Here is a 24,154-nt window from a genome sequence, read left to right on the forward strand (position 1 = left end):
AACTCCAAATTAAAAACACAACAACCCTATTTTTTAACCTTAAAGATCACATCTCTAGGAACCTCTTTGTCCTCCAGCACAACTCTATTGTAAACATCTGCTGGAGGCTGGCCACACAATTGCGCTGGAGGACTTACAAATGCCTAGAGAAGTGTTCTTTCTAGGAATCTCTACATCCTCCAGAACAATTTCAGGTTAAACATAGCTATAGAGTCATGCTGGAGGACCTAGAGATTCCTATAAAGAATATATTAATCAAATACTGTATGTGAATAATCAAATCCATAAAATTGAAAGTCACAAATGTGACAAGGCAACTATATTATTAATATTAGATCAGTTCTAGATTATTTTTAATTCTCTTTGCCATATGTTGTTCTCTCATTACTCTTCACCACTGGCCTAACTGATCAGGGCTGATGAGAGTTACATTACTAAAACAAATATCTCAATTCTGTTTCAATATTCCATTTCCTTTGAACTAATCATCAGAGGAGAGGCTTCCTCATATTTAGGTATATATATTTAGTTTTTCAAAGCTCAAAGTGGTCTTACAAATCCTACCTGATGTGCCTTAACTCGATGTGAATTTGGTTCCTCTTCAGTTGCAGCGTAAACATTCATCGGCACAAATGCCAAAGTGGTGGGAAGAGCAGCCCATTTTGCCACCTGTTTGGAGAGCAGAGGCTTGAAGGAAATAAGGGACAAACATTAATTTGCTAAATAAATTTTGACATCAAAATGCATATACACATCAGCAAAATTAGCTGCATTCACATATCACTTTTAAGTCAGGTATCATGGCTTCATAATCCATAATGTGAATGAGTAGCATTCCTCTTTCACTTCTTGCTTTACAACAGTAAGGAAACCAGGAAGGGCTTTGTATTACACTCAAACCCACAGTCAGCTGGGATCTTTTCCATGGGAGTTGGTACAAACCACTGGGGCCTGGCAATCCAGTTTGTGGGTGGCAGTGTGACTGTGTATTCTACCCTTCCACAAGACTCACAGGACCTTGAGGGCATATGGAAACTTTGCCTCCCCAGCCCACCCCGAAATTCACTGTGGGCCAAAGCCTGCTTAGTCTTGCCTATGATTCTTAATGAGTATACCTAAACAAGCCAGGATTCATAAACCAGCTTGCAACTATGGCTTTTTCATGTGCCTTTTGCAGTTATCCTGAGTTTGGATGTGATTGGTTCCTTTACCTGCTCTCAAGAAGAGAAAAGCAAAGTTGGAGCATAATTAGCTCTTTCCTAGCAGTCAGTTTATTCACAATTTGGTTGATTAAGCCAGAATTGCGAAAGTGATCCATATCATATAATCATATAAACCATATAATCCCATATAATCCTGATAAATACAGATATAGCCACTTCAAGCCACTACAGTGTTAAAAAATAATAATACATGAGGACATTTTAACAAACCTCCTCAGCAGAGCTAGCAATAAATTTTCACAATGAAAGACCTTCATGTTATAACATATCTAGATACTGGGCAAGTTGCCTACTGTGATTTTTGTAACTCTGTTTCCTTGCTCTGAAAATACATTTTTCAAAGACATTATCAGTGATGTGCTCTTAACACTTGTGATCTGCACTGTGGAGGAATTACTCACACCAATGAAATGAAAGTATTTGGAGTACACACAAGGCAACAATGAAGGACTCTGCTCTCCCAAGATCTTTTCAGGATCCAGTAAATCTGTTCCCACTTCTTCTTTTTTTAAGAACGAGTTTCAACACCTCAGGATAAGGAAAAGAACATAAGAGCTTCGCTGGATCAGTAAATCTAACCCAGAATCCCACTTCCCAAAGTAGCCACTTAACTGTTTTTATAAAGCAGTTATATATTTTCCAAATGTTGGAATATATCTAGAAAGGAATTCTGTGCCAGTGCAATGCCCAGATGAGCCTTTGCCTGTCCAGGGTGAACCTATCGTTCTTCCAGCTCCAATACAGTAGTCCTATTCAGGTGTTACTCATGTGAACAGGGAAGGAGAGTACAAAGGGGCCGCATCCCCATTCTCAAACTGCCTCTGTCGGGTTCTTGTGTATTCAAGGAAGATGCTTCCAGCAGAATGTCTACTGTATCTGTGAATGCTCTGTCAACCTGTATCACTCAAAACAAACAAACACCTGTACACCTGATTGACCTGAGAAAGAACACATAGCAGAACGAAGAAAACTGGTGTGAATACCACATGGAAACTACTACCCTATAAGGAAAAGTTACAATGCTTGTTTAACTTAGGGGGAAAAGTGCATCAGGTGAGATAGATGTTTAAAATTACACATATTATATTTAATAGTACCACTCTATTCTGCTTTGGTCAGACCTCACCTTGAATACTGTGTCCAGTTCTGGGAACCACAATTCAAGAGAGATATTGACAACAATATCAAAGTAGGTAATATTATTAAAGATTCAAGCAAGTAGTTAGTTCTAAGGACACTGGTTTAATCTAATCTGTGAACTCTCCTTCCATAAGAAATGATTTCTGGCCTGGTTTTTTTCTATATTCTACAAGCAACTTCCACAACACCACACAGACTACCAGAGTAGCTACAACTAGCAGCTAGAGCAAACTGACTCACTGTGATGAGGAAACAAGACGCACAGGAAAACATGCAGCATAGGTGAGGAAAAGTTACAAATGTTATGTTACAAACATGAAAGAGCACAGAAGGATTTGAAGCTACACAGCTGCAGAATGTTTTTAAAAAGGAAATCATGCAGAAAACAGGGGTGGGGGGGAAGATAGAGGATTTTCTTCATGAGCAGAGAACAATTAACACTCACACTTTGAACTCACTGAACATTAATGAGCAAGCAAAAGCTTAGAGAGAATATTAGAGAGAAAACAGCAGCAGGGAATGAATGATGAACTCCATGAAAAAGTGCCTGCGTAATAAAGGGTTTTTTCCCCCTATGGACAGATGTTCAGATTGTGACTGGCAAAAAAGGATAAAATGCTTTCAGCCATATTATTTTCTGAACATTTAAATACCTAGCATGCAGAAGAAATAAGACACCCTGTTTTTTATATCCCGAATTTGCCTTACATCTGTAGTTTTCTCATGACGTAAAAATACCAGAGGATGGCTCTGATTTGTAAAGGTTTCATTTGACATGAATGTCTAGTTGTAATTGACTGTTGTACCCATTTCTGTTACTAAGTCGAAAAGTCAGCATTGTCAAAGACAGCTCCGTGATCATGTGGCCAACATGACCGCACCAAATGCTGTTGCCTTCCCACTGAAGTGGTACCTATTTATCTACTTTCATTTGCATGCTTTCAAATTGCTAGGTTGGCAAAAACTGGGACTAGTGATGGGACCTCACTCCGTCATGTGGCGCTTGGGCCTCGAATTACCAACCGTTCAACCTTGAGAACTTAACCACTAAGCCTATGAGAAAAAATAAGATAAACTTTTGTACATCTAAAGACAATATACATCAACAGTTTGTAGTATGAAGGGCTAGATGTGCAAGGGACTTATATTGAGTTTTTTGTGGGGGGTTTTTCAGGCTATGTGGCCATGTTCTGGAAGACATTTAGCCAGGATCTGTGGCTGGCATCTGATCACAGAGTTATCTTTGACAAGTCTTCCAGAACACGGCCACATAGCTTGAAAAACCCACAAAAAACTATGCATGCCAGCTATAAAAGCCTTTGACTTCACACTGGACTTGTGTTTCCTTGCTCCCTCCTCTTCCATGCTTCAATATGAGAACTGCCCATGTTTCTAACGCAGAGGGATAGACACTTGACCTCCTGGAAGCCCCAACCAACATGGTCAATAGAAATGGGATATGGGAGCTCTCCGCCCAAATATTTGGGTGGTGAGGATAAAGATTCCTGAGACTAAGGATGCACCACAAATGACTTTGCTATGTGCCTGTAGGAAAGAGAAATCTTCCTTACTGAGTGCACTGTCCTATCAAAATTGCTGAAGCATCTAGTTTGCCACTTGCAACATGTTTGGAAACTGCAACACTGAGCGAGAAGGCTGTGTGGGAGGATTTTAAAAATGTATTTCTTAAATGAAGCTACATTTATTATAACGCGGATTCCACGGTGTTTAGAGGGCTAGGAACTGCGCTCTGGCTTCTGGAATTAGCTCAGTTCTTGACTGGCACTAATTGCTTTGCTGTGCGATGTCTATTGAAGTCAACTGCGCAATGATTAACAAACCGCTTCTGTACATCACTTCACTGCCCAGCAATTATTCTGAACCAATTATTCAAAAGAAGGATTTCTTCAGGAAAAGAAATCCCATTAAAATCACAAGGCTCAGCCAGATTTTGCTTAAGGAGACGACTCTGTCTTAACAGCATTTGGGAAGGCTCAAACGGGAGTTTTAACTCTTCATCACAATTCTCTTCCCTCCCTTTATTTCCTTAATAGTGAATTAATTTTCCAAGTGCAGCTCCTTCTGCAGCCGATAAAAAGTACTTTGAGTTGTACTTTATATGTGAAAATAAGAAATGCCTGCTAGATCAGACCAATGGCTGATATGGCCAGTGTTTTGTTCACAAAGTGGCCTATGGGCCAAAGGCAGAACATGAGCAACACCTTGCCAGCTGTGGTTCCTTGTGCTTCTTCCACAGCAACTATTATTCAGAAGAATACTGTTTTTGACACTGCAGGTATTATAGCCATCTAGCCTAGTAACCACTGATAGCCATATTCTCCATGAACATGTTCCCTAGCAATTCGTACCGAAAGGTATAGGGCTGCTGATATCAGAGGTAATACATACCCAGTGGTCCAATTGCCCTTCAAAGCCATACACATTTATAGTCATCCTGACAACTGTAGTTTTTTGTGGCACCAGAACTCTCTGACGGAGAGCTCACACAAAGCTACAAACCCCTGAATTCCCTAGCACTGAGCCAGGGCAGTTAAAGCGGTGTCAAACTGGATTATTTCTGCAGTGTGTTATTGTCACCCAGTCTGGCTCCAGAAGAAAATAAGGAGAAAGGGAAACCTTGAAGATTAACAACATATTATGGCAGATGAAGTGAGCTATAGTGTATGAAAAGCTTATGCCACAATAGGCCTGGATAGGAAGACAACTTCTGTAAGGAGGACAACGCATTATCTCCTATAGCAGATGGGAGAAGAATACAGAGAGCAAACAAAGACTAAGATGACACTTTGATACAACAACAAGAAAGAAGAGGAGGGAGAGGAAGGGAGAAACTGTGAAACGTTCAAGAATAAACCCAAGAACAAGCAGTATTGATTTTGTGAGATATGAGAAAATCTTTCTAGGAGGGTTAGTCTGTTTGTTTGAGAACAAACGACTGAAATACCAAGAGAGAAAGAAATGAGGCGGCAGCAGTGAAAGATTAATTATTCAAAGAAAGCTCTGTGACTTGTCAAAATGGAGATTGCCTAGCATGGGAAAAGTGTCTAGGAATTTCAGCGTAACTCAGGTCCAAAGCACATTGTGGAAATAATCCTGTTTGAGACTGCTTTAACTGCCCTGGCTTCATGCTAAGGAATCCTGGAAGATGTACTTTATTTGTGGCACCATTGCTCTCTGACAGAGAAGACTAAACGGCTCAGAAAACTACCCTTCCCAGAATTCCCTAGTGCAGGTAAAGCGGTCTCAAACTGGATTATTTCTGCAGTGTGTTTTGGACTTCAAAAAGTGAAATTATGGAATCCACTTTGTAGCAAGCTTAAGGAAAAGATACTACAAAATGAATCACTGCCAATTCAAGGAGCTGTTAATTGACACAGAAATGCCAGAATGAATGTTCCAAAGTCTATTTTATGGTAATCTCTTTATTCAGGAAGCTAAATTACACCAACTTCTCTGTGCAAGCTCTTAATGGGACGAATGTGTGACAGAGCTGAGAAGTTACTCTTGTATAATAACTGCAGACTGTGGTCAAGAAAGGAGAACACTAACATCCAAAATACACTGGAGAAATAATCCCGATTGAGACCTCTTGAACTGCCTTGGCTCAATGCTAGGGAATTTTGGGAATTGTAGTTTTGCAAGACATTTAGCCTTCTCTGCCAGTGTTCTGGTGCCACAATAAACTACAATTCCCAGGATTCCCTAGCATTGAGCCAGGGCAGTTCAAGTGGTCTCAAACTGGATTATTTCTGCAGTGTGTTTTGGACCTTTCTAAGTTTTATTTATGAATCATTTTTTATTTATTTACTTTATTATTTATTTATTATCTAAGTCTTTATTTATTTATGTTCCCATTTTCTTTCTCCACCTCCATTTTTATTTCATTTCTATTTCTTTATTTTTATTACAACCACTTTCTTCCCCTTCTTCTTCTTCTCATTCAGTTCTGCTCTTTCCTTTTCCACTTCTTCTATCAGGAACTCACCTAATTCACAGAATCTTGGGTCCCAAGCCCCAATGCATAATAATCCACTTTGAGACTCCTTGAACTGCCCCTGGCTCAGTCACAGGGAATCCTGGGAATTGTAGTTTGCTGTGGCCTTTCTCTCTCTCTCTCTCTGACAGAGAAGGCTCAGTGTCTCACAAAAACTACATTTCCCAGAACTCCCTAGCATTGAGCCAGGGCAGTTAAAGCGGTCTCAAAGTGGATCATTTCTGCAGTGTGTTTATAGACTTATAATGACAGACACTGAGACTGTGCCCCAGAAGGAAAGGGTTCCTGGGAGAGCCAAGAAGGGGCTGAAACGCCTCAGCAAGCCCTTCTCTCCCTCTCAATCTAATTCCTGACCCAAATCCACTCACCTTGGCCGCCATTTTGGGCCCGCCTCTGCTTCGAAAGGCGCCGCCCGAGCTAGAGCGGTTGACGTCATAATCAGGGGGGCGGAGCTTAGGCCCGAAAGGCGGTCCAGGATTGGCAGAGGAGCTGAGCGACGGCATCTAAGCCCCGCCCTCCGTGTCCATTAACGCCATAACCAGGGAGCGGGGCTTAGGACCGAAGGCGGTCCAGGATTGGTGGAAGAGCTGAGCGACAGCGTCTAAGTCCTGCCCTCCGTGGGTCTTAATACCATAAATAGAAGGCGGGGCTTAGGACCGAAAGGCAGTCCACGATTGGTGGAGAATCTGAGCGACGGCTCCTAGGCCCCGCCTTTCGTGGTCCTTAACGCCTCTAAGTGAATAGTGAGAGCCTTATTTTACCTCAGAAAACGTTTATTTCTTGCATTCATTTTTCATTTCTCTCGGCCATATTTCTCCTAAAGAGGGGCTCCAGGCTGCTCCCCAAAAAGAGTCAATTAACGAAATAAAACAAAATAAAAACATACCTTTTATAATATATATATATTTAAAAACAACCTCACCACAGAAAAAATAAGTGTAAAAAAACATTTAAAAGTTTACAAAGATAAAATAAAACTTTGGACCCAAACATACTGCAGAAAAAAATCCAGTTTGATTATAATATATAACTTTATAATATATAGCTTCATAATTTATATAAATAAATATATAATATAAAAATTTATAACTGCCTTGGCTCAATGCTAGGGAATCCTGGGAGTTGTAGTTTATTGTGTCCCCAGAGCTCTCTCTGACAGGAGCCTCAATGCCTCACAAAACTACAAATACCAGAATTCCCTTGCATTGAGCCAGAGGGCAGTTAATGTGGTGCTAAACTGGAGTATTTCTGCAGTGTGGTTGAACCCTAAGTTTAAGACTCTGCTATTTCCTGGCCCTTATTATCTTCCTTATTCATTCTGGATGTAGAAAATTATTTCTTTCCCTCTTATTACTGTTTTTATTCTAAAAATCAATAATAGTATGATTTAATGATTAAACTTGTGCCTTTTGTGGTTGCATTTCTGATTGTAATCCCTTGTTATTCAGTAAGGCAGCTAGTGTAGATATGGACAACATTATAATAATAATAATAATAATAACAACAACAACAACAATAATAATAATTAGTCTAATTAAAAATAATAATTGTAAGCCGCTCTGATAGCCTTTAGGGCAGAAGGGCAGGGTATAAATACCATAAATAAACCATACCATAAATACCATAAATAAACTAATAAATAAATAAAATAGTATTTATTTATACTCTAAAGGGTGACAACTGGATGGTCCACCAAATGTTGTTGCTCTGCTTTCTGCAATGGTCACTCTGCACAAAGATAGGACCCCCATCTTATATTTGCTCAAGACAGTCCTCAATGACACATCTGAGATTTTTTTTGGAACAGGGGACAGAATTTGAGACATGACAGGCATTGCTCTCTCTCTCTCTCTCTCTCTCTCTCTCTCTCTCTATATATATATATATATACATACATACACACACACACACACAAACACACACAGGACCCTTGTTATACGCTGGGGTTTAGTTCCAAGATCCCCCGTGGATAGCAAAATCCGTGTATGCTCAAGTCCCATTAAATATAATGACATAGCAAAATGGTGTCCATTATGAAAAATGGAAAATCAAGTTTTGATATTTGAAATTTATACTTTTCAAACCTTGGATGCTTGAATCCGTGTATAAAAAATCCATGTATAAGAAGGGCCGACTTTATATACAGTGTATGTGTGTATGTGTGAGAAGGGACTCTTGAAGTAACTCAGTTTAAAATCCACTTTTTTCCCTGAGTGCAAAGAAATTATCCCATTTGCCTCAAGGCAAAAGAAATGTTACATAACCAGCCCAGGAATTAAATGAGAAGTTAATGGGCTTGGTAGGATAGATTTACCCGAAATAATGACAGCTCCTTGGATTCCTCAGTATCCGTAGTCTGAGGTTGCCATTGGAACGTATGGCTCAATTAACCTTATCTGATCGGAAGATAAGAACAGCTTCTGAGTCCTCTCCGTGGACTTTGGAGGAGTAATTTAAATAGGTTGCACCATGTTTGCACCATGAGCTTTATTGAATGCTAGATTCAGCAGCTTCTCATATCCAATGATAGATAAAATATACCTTGTATATCAAATTCTCTCTCTCTCTCTCTCTCTCTCTCTCTCTCTATATATATATATATATACACAGTTAGCCCTCCATATCCACAGATTTTTTTTTATTTGTGGATTCAAGCACCCACAGCTTGAAAATGTTTTTAAAATATATAAATTTCAAAAAGCAAACCTTGATTTTGCCATTTTATACAAGAGACACCATTTTACTATGACACCGTATTTAATGGGACTTGAGTATCCATGGTTTTTGGCGTCCACATTGGGACCAGGAAACAAACCTCAGAAGAAACCAAGGGCCCACTGTATATACATTTATGGAGGGGGGTGTGTGTGTGTGTGTGTATGTGTGTGTGTGTGTGTGTGTGTGTGTGTGTATATATATATATATATATATATATATATATATAGTTTGGGTGGGATTTGCAAAAGAGGCAACTCCACATTTGAAATTCCTGGTGTTCATTCTGTAACAACTTGTCCATTTATTTAGCTAGTTCAGGGCACCACATTTTAAACAATACATGTATTGAAGAACATAATTGTCTTCCCTTCCCAGTAGGGTCAGGTAAAGGCAAACCGCTGCATCCTTTTCTAGCTTGTGTTTTCTTCTTCATTAATAGGTTTTGCCATCTTGGCCACAATGCTGTTGCTTGGTCATGCATCTTCCAGTTTTCATCTGTGAAAAGTTGGAATGTATGAAAGCAGAAGAGAAAAGTATATATACAGGAAGTAAAACATCCATTCTCCGTTCCCATATTTCTGGAACTGCAAGGAGTGGGACGCTGAAATTCATTCACTCCTAAAATTCTTCTATTTGCTGTATTCACCTTCCCTTTAGAGGCCAAAACTATACTTCTAAATGCCGAACTAAAGTTTTGAGTTATTGCAATGCTAGATAGATCAAGGGAAGTAATAGTGCCACTGTATTCTGCTTTGGTCAGGCCCCACCTGGAGTACTGTGTCTAATCTGGGCATCACAATTCAAACAGGATGTTGAGAAACTGGAGCGCGTCCAAAGGAGGGTGACTAAAATGGTGAAGGGCCTGGAAACCGTGTCCTATGAGGAATGACTTGGGGAGCTGGGGATGTTTAGCCTGGAGAAGAGAAGGTTAAGGGGTGATATGATAACCCTGTTAAAATATTTGAAGAGATGTCATGTTGAGGAGGGAGCAAGCTTGTTTGCTGCTGCTCCAGAGACTAGGACCTGGAGCAATGGATGCAAGCTCCAGGAAAAGAGATTCCACCTGAACATTAGGAGGAACTTCCTGAGAGTAAGGGCTGTTTGACAGTGGAACACACTCCTTCCTTGGAGAGTGGTGGAGTCTCCTTCCCTGGAGGTCTTTAAACAGAGGCTGGATGGCCATCTGTCGGGGCTGCGTTGATGGAGAGTTCCTGCATGGCAGAATGGGGTTGGACTGGATGATCCTTGTGGTCCCTTCCAACTCTATTATTCTATGATTCTAGAATACAATATGACATAAACTCCTAGTGCCCCAATTTGAGAGAGGCAATCTTGACTAATCCTCTGCAGTCATTCTTTTAATTATCCCAGTTCTCTCTCCTCCTCTCACTTTCCTCCTTTACCCTCAGCTTCCTTCAGTTGCTGCAAACTGAGTCCAAATTGTGTGGACACAAAAGACAAAGGGGCAGACTCTTGCCCTTCCCAGTAGGCAAAAGCAAACTACTGCAGCTCCTCCTAGCTTGTGTCTATTTTTTCATTAGTAATGTTTGCCTTTGTGACCATGCTTTGATGTTTCTTGGCCACATGTGTTCTGGTTTCATCTGTGAAATTTTCTTGGGTATGATCAGAACTAGAGCCAGTGTGCAGTACATTGAATGCTGGACTATGACTCTGGAGACCAGGGTTCAAATCATCACTCTCAGCCATGGAAACCTATTGGGTGAACTTGAATCTGTGAATCTGCAATTCTGTACACACTTACCTTGGAACAAGTTCTACCGAACAAGCAGACATATATAAGACTGCACTTTTACACTTAAGATGTTGTATAAGATGCTGCTGCTGTTACAAGATCTACAGCTGGATATGGGCCTGTAATTAGTCATATTTTATCATATTAACCAATACATTTTAGGAAATGCACCACATCTAGGGGTACTACTTAGACAAATTAAAATGAGGAGTTCATGTAATGGTTTATTGTGAATGCCCTTATAGCCATAAAGCATAAACCAGATCGTCCCCTCGAAGAATAAAAAATACCAGGGAAGACAAGAATTTCCCAAACTTCAGAGAATTCATTTTATTGAAGTCCAAATTAACAACTGAAGTTTTACAACGTTTTCCCCCCAAACAAAAGCTACTTTTGAATTTAGGAAGAATAAATGTCCTTTTTCAATAATGTACAGTCTATATATTATTTTTTTAAATAAGTTAATATCTTTGAAAAAAGAGCAATATGTTCCTTTTTTATAATGTTGCAGTGCAACTTACAACTTACACGTCTGTGCAATGTACCATGAGGTATATGCCCAGTGAGCAACACACAGTGAAATTTTTCCATTCATAAATTCTCATTGTAGACACGCAAATAATAATATTAATAATAATAACAACAAGTTAATCTGTGATAGAAAAACAAAAAAAGCAGCTGAGTACAGTTACTAAAGAAAAGAAATGAAAACAAACATTCATAGCCTATATAAACCAGTGGATCGCTTCTCAATGTAGGGCAAGTATAAAATTAAGAAGACTTTGGTGGAACTGAAAACGGATGCAAATAAACCTGTCTTATCCAGGGGTTGAAATTCAGTTTTACCTGTCTGAGGCTACAATCCTATGGGAAATAAGCTCCATTGTGATCAATGGGAGTTGTTTTTGAGTTGAAACGTATAGAATTGTGCCATAAATCCATTTTTATTCCTCTGTATATCTTTGAAATGAAGGTTCTTTATTTCGGCGGATGGATGGAAATGGTGCCAGCCCATGATGAAGGGGAAATCGCCATGACAAGGATAAAGGGTGCATTCGTAAGCTTCGAAACAATGTGGCAAAACGTAAGTTGTCTTGGAACAGAGCAGATTCTTCCCTGGTTCATAAGTTTATATATCACATTTTGGTTTCTTTCACAGCTAATGAGGAAAACACACAATCGGTTTCATTCTTCAAGCTTCAGGATGGCGGCGGGGGGGGGAGGGGACTCCCTCGGATACAACATTTCTCTTGGTTATAGAAAAGACTCTTAGAAATAATGAAGCACAACATAAAGTGTGATAAATAACAGTTCTGCCTCTAATATATATATATCTTTATATATACATATTATCATGTAAACAAAAATGCTCAGAAGACATAGGTTCTCTTTCTCTCTCTCTTTTTAAATACAAGGCGCTAGAGATTTTTTTGTGGTTGTTGTTGTTTGAAAACAGTCCAAGTGAAAGTTTGGTTTATAACCGCCTATTGCTACAGAAGTTGTAAGAATGATTGTTATTTACAAAAGAAAGACCATGGAGGGACCCCATAGTATAGTCAACTACAAGAAGCTGACTTTTAACTTGAGCAGATTTTTTTCTCTCTCTCCAAAATACACTTATCTGACCTTTTCACAGCAGGAGACTAATGACAGTTTTTGTAGAGAGCTGAAGGTACTTGGGGGGAAAAAGCCCCTATTATTATCCTTCGTGGGCACACTGAAATGACTGCATTCAGAAGATCTTCCAAACCATGGTCTGGAAGATTGTAAGCAAGAGATCTGTATGAAATAGCCTTTCTCCTTCCTCCTCTGCCATTTTTGGTTCTCTAACATGACATTTCCCCCCTTTCTTTCACAATCATTGTTGTGATGTCTGAACCAGCAAATGATGGTTGGTGTAATTCCTCCAAACCAGGATTACCCAGGGGAGGGAATAAATCAAACCATCATTTGCTAATTTGGATGTCACAGAAAACTGGCTTAATTCCAAGATTAAGAATTATTTTCCTTTGTAAACTACAATTTAGAGCAGTGGTGCCCAAACCTTGGTCTTCCAGATGTTTCAGGCTTCAGCTTCCCGATTTCAAGGTGGCTGGGGCTTCTGGGAGTTGAAGTTCAAAACATCTGGAGGACCAAAGTTTGGGAACCACTGACTTAGAGCGTTGTTTGAATATGGGCATTGATTGTCTGGCTTCTTTTAAATTGGGAACCAAGCTGCCTTCCAGATGTTTTCCCCAGCCAATATAGCCAATGGTGAGGAATGCTGAAGCTGAATGCATGCTACTCAAGGGTTGGTAACGACTAATGGGGTTTATTAATATAGTTCAATACAGCTATTTGTCAGAACTCAACACACTGCTGCCGCATAATTTTATCTGGGCTTGTCTCTGTCAAAGGTTTTCTCTTTGACCCAAGAAAGTGATCAGGAAAAAGGGGAAAGAAGTCAGGACAACATTAGATTTCTCCTACTACCTTCAACTCTCTCAAACACTTTTGTGTCCATCTCCTGCTGGAGATTTGTTTTTTAACAGTAGAGATTGAAAACCAGCAGTACAGTACTAGTGCTTTGCTACTTCAACCCCTGAATATAACCAATAAAACAAAACCAAATAAAAATCACTACAGCCTACTTCACAGTTTATATGCAAGTAAAGTGCAAGCCATAGTATAAGGGTGTCATACATTTTTGTACATTTAAGCATTGTCTTTTTTTTTCTTTACTTAAAAAAGGCTCTCTATTTGTACAAGTCTTATTGAGCATCTACTTAGTAAACTGGACAAGAGTCACCTATGGCCCAGCAATTAATGGTGTTACAAAGAGATTTTCTTTGTAGTACAGCTTCAGTGTCAAACGTAAAATGAGTTTTGATACTAGTGCAGATGGGTCCCCCTTCCCATTCCCCCTCTTCCGACATCTTTCAAGCCACATCTGTAATACAAATGTAAACCATTTTATCTATTCGACCTTATCATGGCTCCCTCCCAAAGAATGCTGATCAATGCAGTTCTGTGGCCACCAAAGAATACTCAGTGTCTTTACAAAAACTGGAATTCCCAAGGTTCTTTGGAGAAAGCCATGATAGCTAAGCTGGCTCAAAAGCAGCTATAGAATGATTTATATTTGAGTGGAGATGCACCTTTGTGGAAATGCTTTTGTTTTCATTGCCTGAGAATATGGAATAATCTACTGATTCATGGGCTAGGTTTCATGGTTGCTTCCGCTGAAGCAAAAACAAAACACTCTGTTGACTTTTAGCCAAGGACCCTTTCGCACTACGCAGTTGTAGAACTATGATTCCACTTTTAACTGCCATGCCAAGGCAACATCCTATGGAATTCTGGGGTTTGTAGTTTGACGAGGCATTAGAAGTCTCTGAGAAGTGTAAACACTCTTCCCTAAACTGCAAATCCTGGGCTTCCATTGGATATTTTAAAGTGGACTCATAGTGCTATAACAATGAAGTGTGAAAGGGTCTCCAGTTCTCTACCACTCACTACTATTCCATACATTACATAGGTAGTGGCTTTATTGCACACACAATAGTGCTCAGTTTTGTAACTTCATGAAAAGTGGATGCTTCTTTCAGTTAAAAATATTTGTTCCCCCATTAGTCTGAAACTTAAGTTACTACAGACCCAATTCGTCAGGAGCTCTTTTGGTGCAAGACTCGCTGATAGGCCCGAGCTACATAAGAGCATCAGCAGGGCTTAGCAGGTTGTGTTTTAAGACTATTAAATAACACAGGGTTCAATCCAGAGTCAAGTTAGTTGTATACTTGTTTCTGAATGAAAGCAATGGGACTTGATTTCAATAGGAACTAAGTGCTACTAACTGAGCCTGGGTCCATCCCATGATCTCTCTCTCTTTAAAAAATTAATAAACTTTGTGATCTTTCTTATCTCTTTAAAATGTGATTAACTCATTCCTATGTATGAACATATGTGAAACATTTTTAACAAGTTATATTTTTCCTTATTTATTTATGATTAATTTATTTCAAGGAAATTAGGTTTAGATTGAAGTGCATCTACAGTACAGTGTACTGTATAGAAATTTAAAACATTTCTTAAATTTAGGCTGTTAAAGTGGAGAGAAAATACCAAGTGAGGTGGTCTTGAAGTGGAGTCTACCAAGCTGCCTATATCTGAGACCAGAAACACACAAATCTGCTAAGTGAACTGAATATGCACACTTTACTAACAATAACTTATTAGGAGGATGGAAAAAACAGTTATTGAACAATTTAAAAATATTTGGCAGTATGTTTTGGAAGACACACTGTATGGAGTGAAGTCATCCTACCTTCATCCTTGGAAGCACCAAAATACTGCCTTGCGTTTAGAAGGCAGTACCTCCACAGTTTTAAGGTTGTCTCTATAGCTCAAAAAGTTGCACATTTTCTTCTCCTTAGAATAAAAGCCTGTACACCCAGGAAGTCTGCATCTTTGGGAACGTTATTTATTAAATATCTAGATTTTAAAGTCTGGTTTGGATGTAGCGATCACATTTGGATAAACCATTGTTTACTAGAGTGAGAGTATTTGGTCCATGAGATCTATCATTGCCTCATTCCCTGAATGCCATTTTTCAGCATATCTTATCCTGGTTTATAAAATCATAGTGTCTTGTTACATCAAAACCAGGAAACTGGTTTAACCCAGGACTACAAAACAAGATCAGTTCCTGCTTTCTTCTCCTGGTTTTTAAAGTCCAATTGAATCCCCACTCAGCTGTGGAATGCTACTTGGTAATCTTGGGCAAATCACACTATCTCAGTCTCAGAGGAATGGAAAGGAAAACAAGCCAGAACTATAATCTTACCAAGAAAACCCCATGATATAAAACCCCACCTTAGGGTTGCCATAAGATGGAAATGACTCGAAGGCACACAACAAGATCACATTAATTTATCTTTACCTTCACCAACTTGACTTACAGGGGACAATGGGAGTTGTACTCCAATACATCTGAAGGGTACCAGGTCACAGAGGGAAGAATCTCCTAGACATCATGGCTACTGGCCAAGCAAGTTTGGGTTCTTTAGTCCCAAAAAATAATTTCCCCAAGCCATGTGGCTGTTATGTGCATTCAAATCATTTTCAACATATAGTGACCCTATCATGGGGGTTTCTGGAGCTGAGAGTATGTGACTCACCCAAGGTCAACGGCAGAACAGACTTGAACCCTGGTCTCCCATGTTGTAGTCCAGCACTCTAAATCACTACACCCCACTGGCTTGTACAGGTCCTGCACCACTATAGTATCCTCTGTCATATGAAGTTAAGACAATGCAGCTTCTACAGTACTATTCTAGGACTTATGAAGGTTACTCAAGATTTCAGGCAGCAACTGGCTCTCTTGTATGACATAACTGGCAACTTCCCAGTGTTGGAGGGAGCTGTGTTGGACTACTTGTTGGCCAAAGGAATGATCATCCCCACTTCTGCAGTGAGCAGTGGAATATAGCAGCATCTGGGGTAGCTTTCTATATTTCTGTATTACTGAAGAAGGCCATGTCTTTGGGGTCTACAGGTGGCCTACAATTTCCAGGCCCAGGAGGATTCTAGTGAGAAAAATGTAGCTCTATCTACTTTGAATTTTGGTCTCAACCAACACTGGAAAGCATCCCATCCCCTACAGAGTTTTAGGGTGTCAAAGTATGGAAAGATTCTCCATTGCTGTTCTAGGCACTCTCTACCCCATTTCGGGGTCTAATAATCATGAAAAATGTCTGATGTTGCATTTGGATATGTGTGTCTGTATGTATGCATTAAATAATGTGTTTTCAGATAGTGTGTCACATGGTGACAATGTGATGTTCCCCTATATCCGGATTAGTCATTCTTGCGTGGACCCTGGAACTAAAGGAGTTACTTTAGCTTCACTTTCCTTTTTGTTTCTTATTTATTGTTATTAGAACTCAGAAAAGCTATTTGAACTATAAATCTGGCATTTGCTGCAGGATTCTGGAAGGCATAGCCTAAAAAACCTTTTCAAACTCTGATAATAATATTGTTACCAAAGTTGTTACCAATGCCCAGGCAGGGCACAGACCAGAAGAAGCTTTACTTTAGCTCAAATAAAATTTTAAGCCCCTATTCTATTACATGACATTATGGACCTTCCCTTCTATATTAACATGTCCTTCGCTGCATGAATTTTTACTGATGTGGCCACTCACATGATCGCATGTCACATCTAGACTCAGAAATTGCCTCTCCCCAATTTCCACTGAGACTTTAAAATTATTATTCAGGAGGTATAGTCAAAGTGCTAAAGTGCTTTAGCAATATTACACTAGTTACACATTAGGATAATTTTCATTTATTGCTTGCACCCCCCTTTTCCTCACTTGATCTCTGTTGAATTGTCTTTCCTGAGAACGTTTGCACTGTTTCTTGGCAGCTGCCAACTTAGCTAGCTCTGCAATAACAGAAGCACACTGCCATGGAGAGGTATGTTTCATTTCAGGAAATACTGTTTTAATTTAAACTGACCTAGAGAGTGGGAATAAATAATCCTTCTAAGGGCTGGGAGTTCCCTGGGAATATTTCAGAATGGGAAAAAGATCGTGTAGAAGGGACAGGTACAAAACAAAGGAAATTCTGGTTTTTCCAGTCTGTCTCGATAAACTGGAATGAACGGCTATCCTAATCTTTGCACTGTTCCAACCATATATACTTCCACCTTTTGAGAGCAAGGTATTTATGCATTTCCTTTTAAAAGAAAACAACAGTTATGATTTGCACCTGCATGACTGCAGCCAGTTCTGGACTTGTGGATTGCAACTTCTGTATCCTCTTTGAAGTCTATACATAACTCACTACTCTAATGTGGGCATATGCAACATTTACCACTATTCCTCGCAGGTTTAAAACTGACTCATTGATAATCCCAAAGGCCCACTGAATCAATGGAATTTACCTATATATTGACTCACCATTTAACAATTAATTGAATGGGTCTACTCTAGTTGGGACTCCCCAACAGAAATCTGTCCCAAAAGTGGGTATGTGTAGGGTCTGGGACATCACAGGCCTCAAATGGGATAGATCGAAAGTCTTAGCTGTTCCTTGATAACCTGTTATATCACTGTGAACCCAAAAATGACATGGCTTGGAGAGGGATGGGAGAATTCAAGAGTGACAATTGGAGGTGATATCCTCCAATGGGAGCGGGGGCAACCAATGTAGCCCCAAACCCCTGGTATTCACTACCCCATCGGTAATCCTATGCATGTGTAATTTTGGATTAGCATTCTGCAAACATTTTGAGTGAATAAACATGGGTAAAACTGCAAGAAAGACTTTCCTGGTACAGTCTGTTCAGTTGTAGCACAGACTCCCTTAAAAGATGGGCAACGCTCTTGTTAGAACCTTTTAAGCAGAAATTAGATGGCTGTCTATTGGGGTTGCTGTAGTAGATTTCCTTCATCAGGAAGGCGTGGGTTTTTTGGACTAGCTGATCTTTGAATACTCTTCCTGCTCTACAGTTTGGCTGCTAGGGATTTTATTAGCATCTAAGATAAGTAAGAAGATAGTAAGAACAAGAGGTGTAGTGCTGCCAAAGGTCAGCACACTGAGTCACATTTCCTTCTTATGGAGCAATTGCACACATCCTTATACCCTTTCCTCTCTCTCTCTCTGGCTTTGCTTCGTGAACGAAGATTCAGGAAGGACTCATCCCGCAATTCCCTTTCCTCTAAAATTATATGAAAGGGTATTGCGCAGCCCAGTTGTTGGAATGCAACTTCCATCAGCTTCTAGCCAGCATGGCTAATGGTGAAGAATGCTGGGAGTTGCAGCCCAACAGCATCTGGAGGACTGCATGATTCCCATCCCTGTCATAGGAGATTTAAAAGTGCATAGCCTTTCTTGGATTGGGATCAAGTCTTTCTCTATTTCCAGTACTTTAGTGATTGTACAGTTTAACAGAACAATGATGCATGGCACTGGGGAGGGTTTTTAAAATGTATTTTAGCAAATGAAAGCTTGCATGCATTTTAGTTTCATGTTCTGCTCTTATACAATTAAGACTATCGTGCACAGATTCCATAATACAAGATCTCTTGGGATACTAGGAGCTTAACTGCACCATTGTTCCAAGAGCATCATGTCCCAAAATCACTGTGGTGTATAAACAGTAGTATTATTAGAGTGGAAACAAAATAGTAACACTTGGGAGACATTGCTTGTATTTGCGGGATGTTTCTTTTGCCAAATGTTTCTAATTTGCTTGCCTTCTGCATAATGGCCAAATTTGCTGAAATGTTAATACTGCGATCCTGAGCACACTTTCTAAGCTACTGGGACTTTGGGCTGGTCCCAAACATACATTCTTCATTTCTGGATGAAGGTACAGCTTGGGATGACTTGTGTGTGTAAATAACAGCTACCTGTCTCACAGAAACACACACAAGGTGTTGGGAACACTGAGGGAGAAGATTGTAAGTGGGGGGGACAAGATTGCAGTGCCATTTTAAATTTCTCCCACACTTATTTAAAATCTGGAAAACCTGCATAGCTAGCAGAGAGGTCAGCTAAAATCTCTCCTCTTGATAACTTCCTTTTCTTTTAACTGCAGGGGTGGCCATAGTGACACCTGTGGGAACCCACTTTCATGTCCCCTAAAGCCCCCCACTCCCTCATTTTGTAAAAGAAATGGTGCAATCTTTGGACAATTTTGCCCCCAAACTACACAAAAGCCAAACACAGGAAAATACATGGAAATACCCCATCCTCCCTATGCACCACGGAGCCTCTTAATACTCCCAAATGTCCCTTTTTCTTTGCAGTCCCTCTCAGATGTCAATGGGAAGTGATACAATATAATTTCCTGTCACCATTTTGAGAAGGACTGCAGAGAGAAGGTTTTTAATTTTTTTTTGCTGCTGTGGCAAATTTCTGCAGAGGACTTGTGTACATGGGTACAGAAATGACCTACAGATTGTATGTTGTCGATCGCTAATTTAGATGCACTGGAAATATGCTAAGGTGATGAGAGGTGAGATGCATTGGTGTTGTTGAACTGGGCATTTAGTTCATCTGCTTTACCAAAAGTGTCCATAAGGCCAAAGGTGAATGTAGTCTACCAAGCACTGCTGTTGCATAACCCCATTTCATTTTTGTCAACCATGTGAGATTCTGCACAAACTTGACTCAAATAAATGAAAGTTTTGCAACAGCTGTGGTGAGGTGCTTTCAACATCCTTCATTCAATATATATATATATTAACTTTTTAAAAAACTAACTTTAAAAACTAACATTGTCCAAACTACCTATGTTCGAAGTGCTTACATACTATAAGAGCTTTGTGGTGTTGGAATATATTTTAATCTTGTAAGCCACCTTGATTGCATTTTGTAGAGAGGCGGGATATAAATAAATTTTATTATCATCATCATTATTATTATTAGGATTGGAAAGAACTAGGTTTAGCTCTTCACTGAGTCAATGGGATTTACCTACATGTTGATTCACCAGTCAACACATTGGTTCATATTGTTCCAGTTTTGCAGGGAGAATCTTGAGTAATCCTCTGTTGTCCTACTTTTCCAACTTCTTTTAAAATTACCCAGTTTCTCTCTCCTACTACTACTTTCTCCTTTTGTTCTCAGCTTACTTCAACTGTTGCAGACTGAATTCAAAGTGCAAAAGTTGTTTGCACTCAGTTAACTCAACAGAAGGAAAGGGCAGGAGGGAGAAGAGTCTTGCCCTTTGCTGTAGACTCACGCAAAAGCTAACTGCTGCAGTCTCTCCTAGCTTCTATGCTGTTCTACATTAATAACTTTTGGCATAAAGGATTTGGTTGGGACTTACATTCTTATTCTGCTTGACCACACGTATCCTAGTTTTCAACTGTGAAATGTTGTAGAGTATGTTAATCAAATGGGTCAGCCAACAGGATTCAAACTACCATCTGTCAGAGCAGGTTTCTCTCACAGGTTTATGGAGATGGGGGAAAAAATAGGAGGAGGACCACGTATGTTCCTTCTTCTCCTTGAAAGAAAACAAAGATGCCTCGAGCTCTTTGGCAAGGTGTAAATCTAACACACGTGTAGCTAAACAAGGTGAACTGGCCCCAGACATGGACAACCATCAGTTTTGCTTTCATGTAAGAGTGCTAATGCAGCTGGGGGCATTGAATTATTATTATTATTATTATTATTATTATTATTATTATTATTATTAACCATTAAGGTAGCCATTTAGATCTTTTGCCTCAAGGCACCAAAATGTCCTGAACCATCTCTCTTTACTGGTAGCAGACTATACCAATATCCCATGGGCTCTGTTAGGCCTCTGGTACTCTGTGTGTGTGTCTATGTGTGTGTTGTTTCTATAGTCCTGAATATTTCCTGAACAGTGATCTTTTTATTTCTCTTAGTCCAACATTTCCTGAACCATACATCTTGAAGATTCTTTTGACTTTGCGGGTCAGTGTAAATATACATAACCATAGTTTCCAGCTCAGACTTTTGTGTCGTTTTATTCCTGGTTGTGAGGCAGCAGAAACCAGCATCAGAACTTTGTGGGTCACAGGTCTGGTGGCACTAAATTCACAGTGGATAAATGCTGAGAACTGGAAAAGCAACCATGATCTCAGAAAGGGATCTTAGTGTCCGTTGGCCCTCCCTCGCATAACGGTGCAGAAGCACTGGGAGCTGCTTTGTACAACGGCAAGGCCAAACAGACTGCTTTGCAACCTCTTTTGTGCTGTGAGCACACAGATATAGCCACACACATTCTTAGGGCCCATCCTCCTCTGAGAAGCAGGCACGATATTGTAAAAAATAGCACAGCATTTCAACGGCAAGTACAGGTTGTGCCTGGAGTGGCAAAGGGAAACAGATGTTTTCCTGGGTATACACTATACATTTTAAGGCACACCAAAAGGTTGTTTACCATTTCCATGCTACTCCAGCCCTCTTCATGTTCACAGAAGACATTAGCTACAACTTACTGGAAATGCTGAAGATTTTAAGATTGAAGGGTTTTCCTTCTTTCCTAAGAGCGGTTGATAAATTTCTGGTTTCTTTCTTTGTTTTTTTGGTTGTTTTTATTTTTAATGCTGCAAATTTCGGTATCTTAAAAAAGAAAAAGGAAAGTAAGAGCAAGGGGAGGGGGAGGTGATGAGGATGAGTATTTCTTGGATGAGTTTAAAAATAAACCTCAGGTTTCAGGTTCCATTTTATATACATAGATATAGTTACATACAGTTATATCTACATATATAAAATAACAAGAGAGCTTTGTGACCTGCACTCCTGATTTTAGTACAGTACTAATGAATATAGTGGGGTTTTTATTATTATTATGATGCCGGTGAACGCTTTCTGCACTGCTTTGTTCTAATGCAGAACCCAACAGCAAACAACCAAAATAATTCCAAAGAAAATAAGACTGTCTTATCATGCAATGCAAGTAGGCATCCTGTGGCACTAGTTTCTTATCCAACCTATTTACAATACAGCTGAGTACATTATTTACACAGGTTACAGTGTTTTGTCGCAATGGATTCCTCACAGTCCCTCCCCACCCCTACCCCTACCCACCCAAAAAGTGTTCCCGGTGCTACATCTTGTCAGACGTGTGTTTCAATGAAGGAATGCGTGTGTGTCAGCAGAGGGGTTGGGGTTGCAAGTTCAGAGGCTCCATTTTGGGCTTTAAGGGCGGCACCGTACTCACAAATGTCCAGGAAAAATTCATAGTTCTTTATTTTCCACTCTTTGAATTTTTTGGACGTCAAGGTGGTATCGTGGAGAAGGTTGTTGATCACGGCAAGGTCTCCCTCTTTCGCCTGCCAAAGGTCAAAAAGATGTCATTCCATGCAGACGTAAACTCTTGCTGTAATGACAGACAGTGGCTGAAACCCTGCAGCAGACACATATCCATGACGTTGAAGCTGCTTTTTATATCCCTACTCGATCCCTGAAACCCATCTGAAAAGCCAGTCTGCTGCCTGGAGTGACCAGCAACCTCCTGCATCTGAGTGATACTGAAAGGAGTAAGAGTGACCCCTGTGGAATCCTGTTGCAATGTTATTGCAGCATTGCTTGCGAGAGAGAAAGGATTGGATCCTGCAGCAGCAGCACAGACCTCCATTGGTCCAGATATTTGACTGATTTTTAAACTGGGTTTCAGGGGAAGAGCTGGAGCAGATGGGCATGAAAGACTGGCCCAAGTCAATTCTGGCTGCAAATGGGTCAGGACTCTGATAACTTCATGGCCCACTTCCAAAGCGGACCGTGGATGCAGGGCCCAACCCAAGTTGCCAGAGCCGGATTATCCCAGCTCCTTTTTGCTCCAGTTAAAAAAACCCACAGCTGCGGCTTCAGCGTGTCTTCAGGCCACTTTGGAGTTGTGCATCGTTTGAACGCCACACCTCCAATATAGTAATATATAGCAACAGCAGCTCATTTATATACCGCTTTATACCACACTGAGCAGTCTCTAAGAGGTTTACAACTGTAAGATAATTGTCCCCATCAAGCTGGATACTCATTTTAGCAACCTCAGAAGGATGCCAGGCTGAGTCAACCCGGAGTCCCTGGCTGGGATTGAACTCACAACCTTGTAGTTAGTGAGTGAGTGAATGCAATGCTGGTGTTTAACCACTGTGCCAGCATTTAGTCCGTCTGTTCTGGGCCTTATTTGTAGTTGGTGAAATAGTGTCACAATCACCAATGGGAATACACAGCAGTTATGAAGCAGGACATAACTGACTAGTAGTATGCCAGCCTGTATTAATTTCTTTATTAAAATATTTATATCTTACCCAATATCTCAGGATCTCAGAGTGGCATACAATAAAATAAATGTTGGAGGATGAATAAGAATAACAATAATTTTTAAAAGAATAGGATATATGCTAAATCATTTATCACTTTGCAAATAGGCGATTTAAAACCAGCTAAAGCAATTTAAAATATTGCTGACCAGAGCACATGGGGCAAAATTAATAGTCGGCCTTTTTTATCAACAGATTTCTTTTATCCACAGATTCAAGCATCCACAGCATAAAATAATAATAATAATAATAATAATAATAATAATAATAATATATTCCCAAAAGCAAACCTTGTTTTTGCTATTTTATATAAGGGACAACATTTTACTGTGCCATTGAATATAATGAGACGAGCATCCACGTATTTTGGTATCCATGGGTTTCCTGGAACCAAACCCCAGGGGATACCAAGCACCCACTGTAAAATCAATTAGGCCATAAAACAGTGGTTCCAAAACTTTGGTTCTCCAGAAGTTTGGGACTTCAGCTCCCAGAATTTCTGAAAGCTGGCTGG

The 24,154-nt window shown here is 39.9% G+C and overlaps 2 protein-coding genes and 1 long non-coding RNA gene across 6 annotated transcripts in view; 1 reads left to right on the forward strand and 2 right to left on the reverse strand.

Moving 5' to 3' along the window:
• APOOL (apolipoprotein O like) overlaps positions 1–6,815 on the reverse strand; it is a 15,812-nt gene extending 8,997 nt beyond the window's left edge. The window contains exons 1-3 of one of the 3 annotated variants that reach the window (XM_042479028.1): positions 6,747–6,771; positions 1,657–1,751; positions 565–687 (exon numbers count right to left, since the gene is read on the reverse strand). In XM_042479028.1, coding sequence (XP_042334962.1) covers positions 565–624 — 60 coding nt within the window. In that variant the 5' untranslated portion in view covers positions 625–687; positions 1,657–1,751; positions 6,747–6,771. Of the gene's footprint in view, positions 1–564; positions 688–1,624; positions 1,754–6,746 lie in introns of those variants that run through there. The other 2 variants (XM_042479027.1, XM_042479029.1) reach the window with 2 other exon arrangements.
• Positions 6,816–11,154: 4,339 nt separating this feature from the next.
• The window catches only part of LOC121936846 (connector enhancer of kinase suppressor of ras 2-like), a 327,954-nt gene continuing 314,954 nt past the window's right edge, over positions 11,155–24,154 (reverse strand). The window contains exon 24 of the mRNA XM_042479498.1: positions 11,155–22,650. Coding sequence (XP_042335432.1) covers positions 22,435–22,650 — 216 coding nt within the window. The 3' untranslated portion in view covers positions 11,155–22,434. The remainder of the gene's footprint in view (positions 22,651–24,154) is intronic.
• Positions 11,811–24,154, forward strand: part of LOC121936847 — a 36,776-nt gene continuing 24,432 nt past the window's right edge. Inside the window, exon 1 of one of the 2 annotated variants that reach the window (XR_006105037.1) lies at positions 11,811–11,933. This is a non-coding gene — a long non-coding RNA (uncharacterized LOC121936847). The remainder of the gene's footprint in view (positions 11,934–24,154) is intronic. The other variant, XR_006105036.1, reaches the window with a different exon arrangement.

The sequence above is a fragment of the Sceloporus undulatus genome, chromosome 7 (assembly GCF_019175285.1).
Source record: "Sceloporus undulatus isolate JIND9_A2432 ecotype Alabama chromosome 7, SceUnd_v1.1, whole genome shotgun sequence".
Lineage (NCBI taxonomy): Eukaryota > Metazoa > Chordata > Lepidosauria > Squamata > Phrynosomatidae > Sceloporus > Sceloporus undulatus.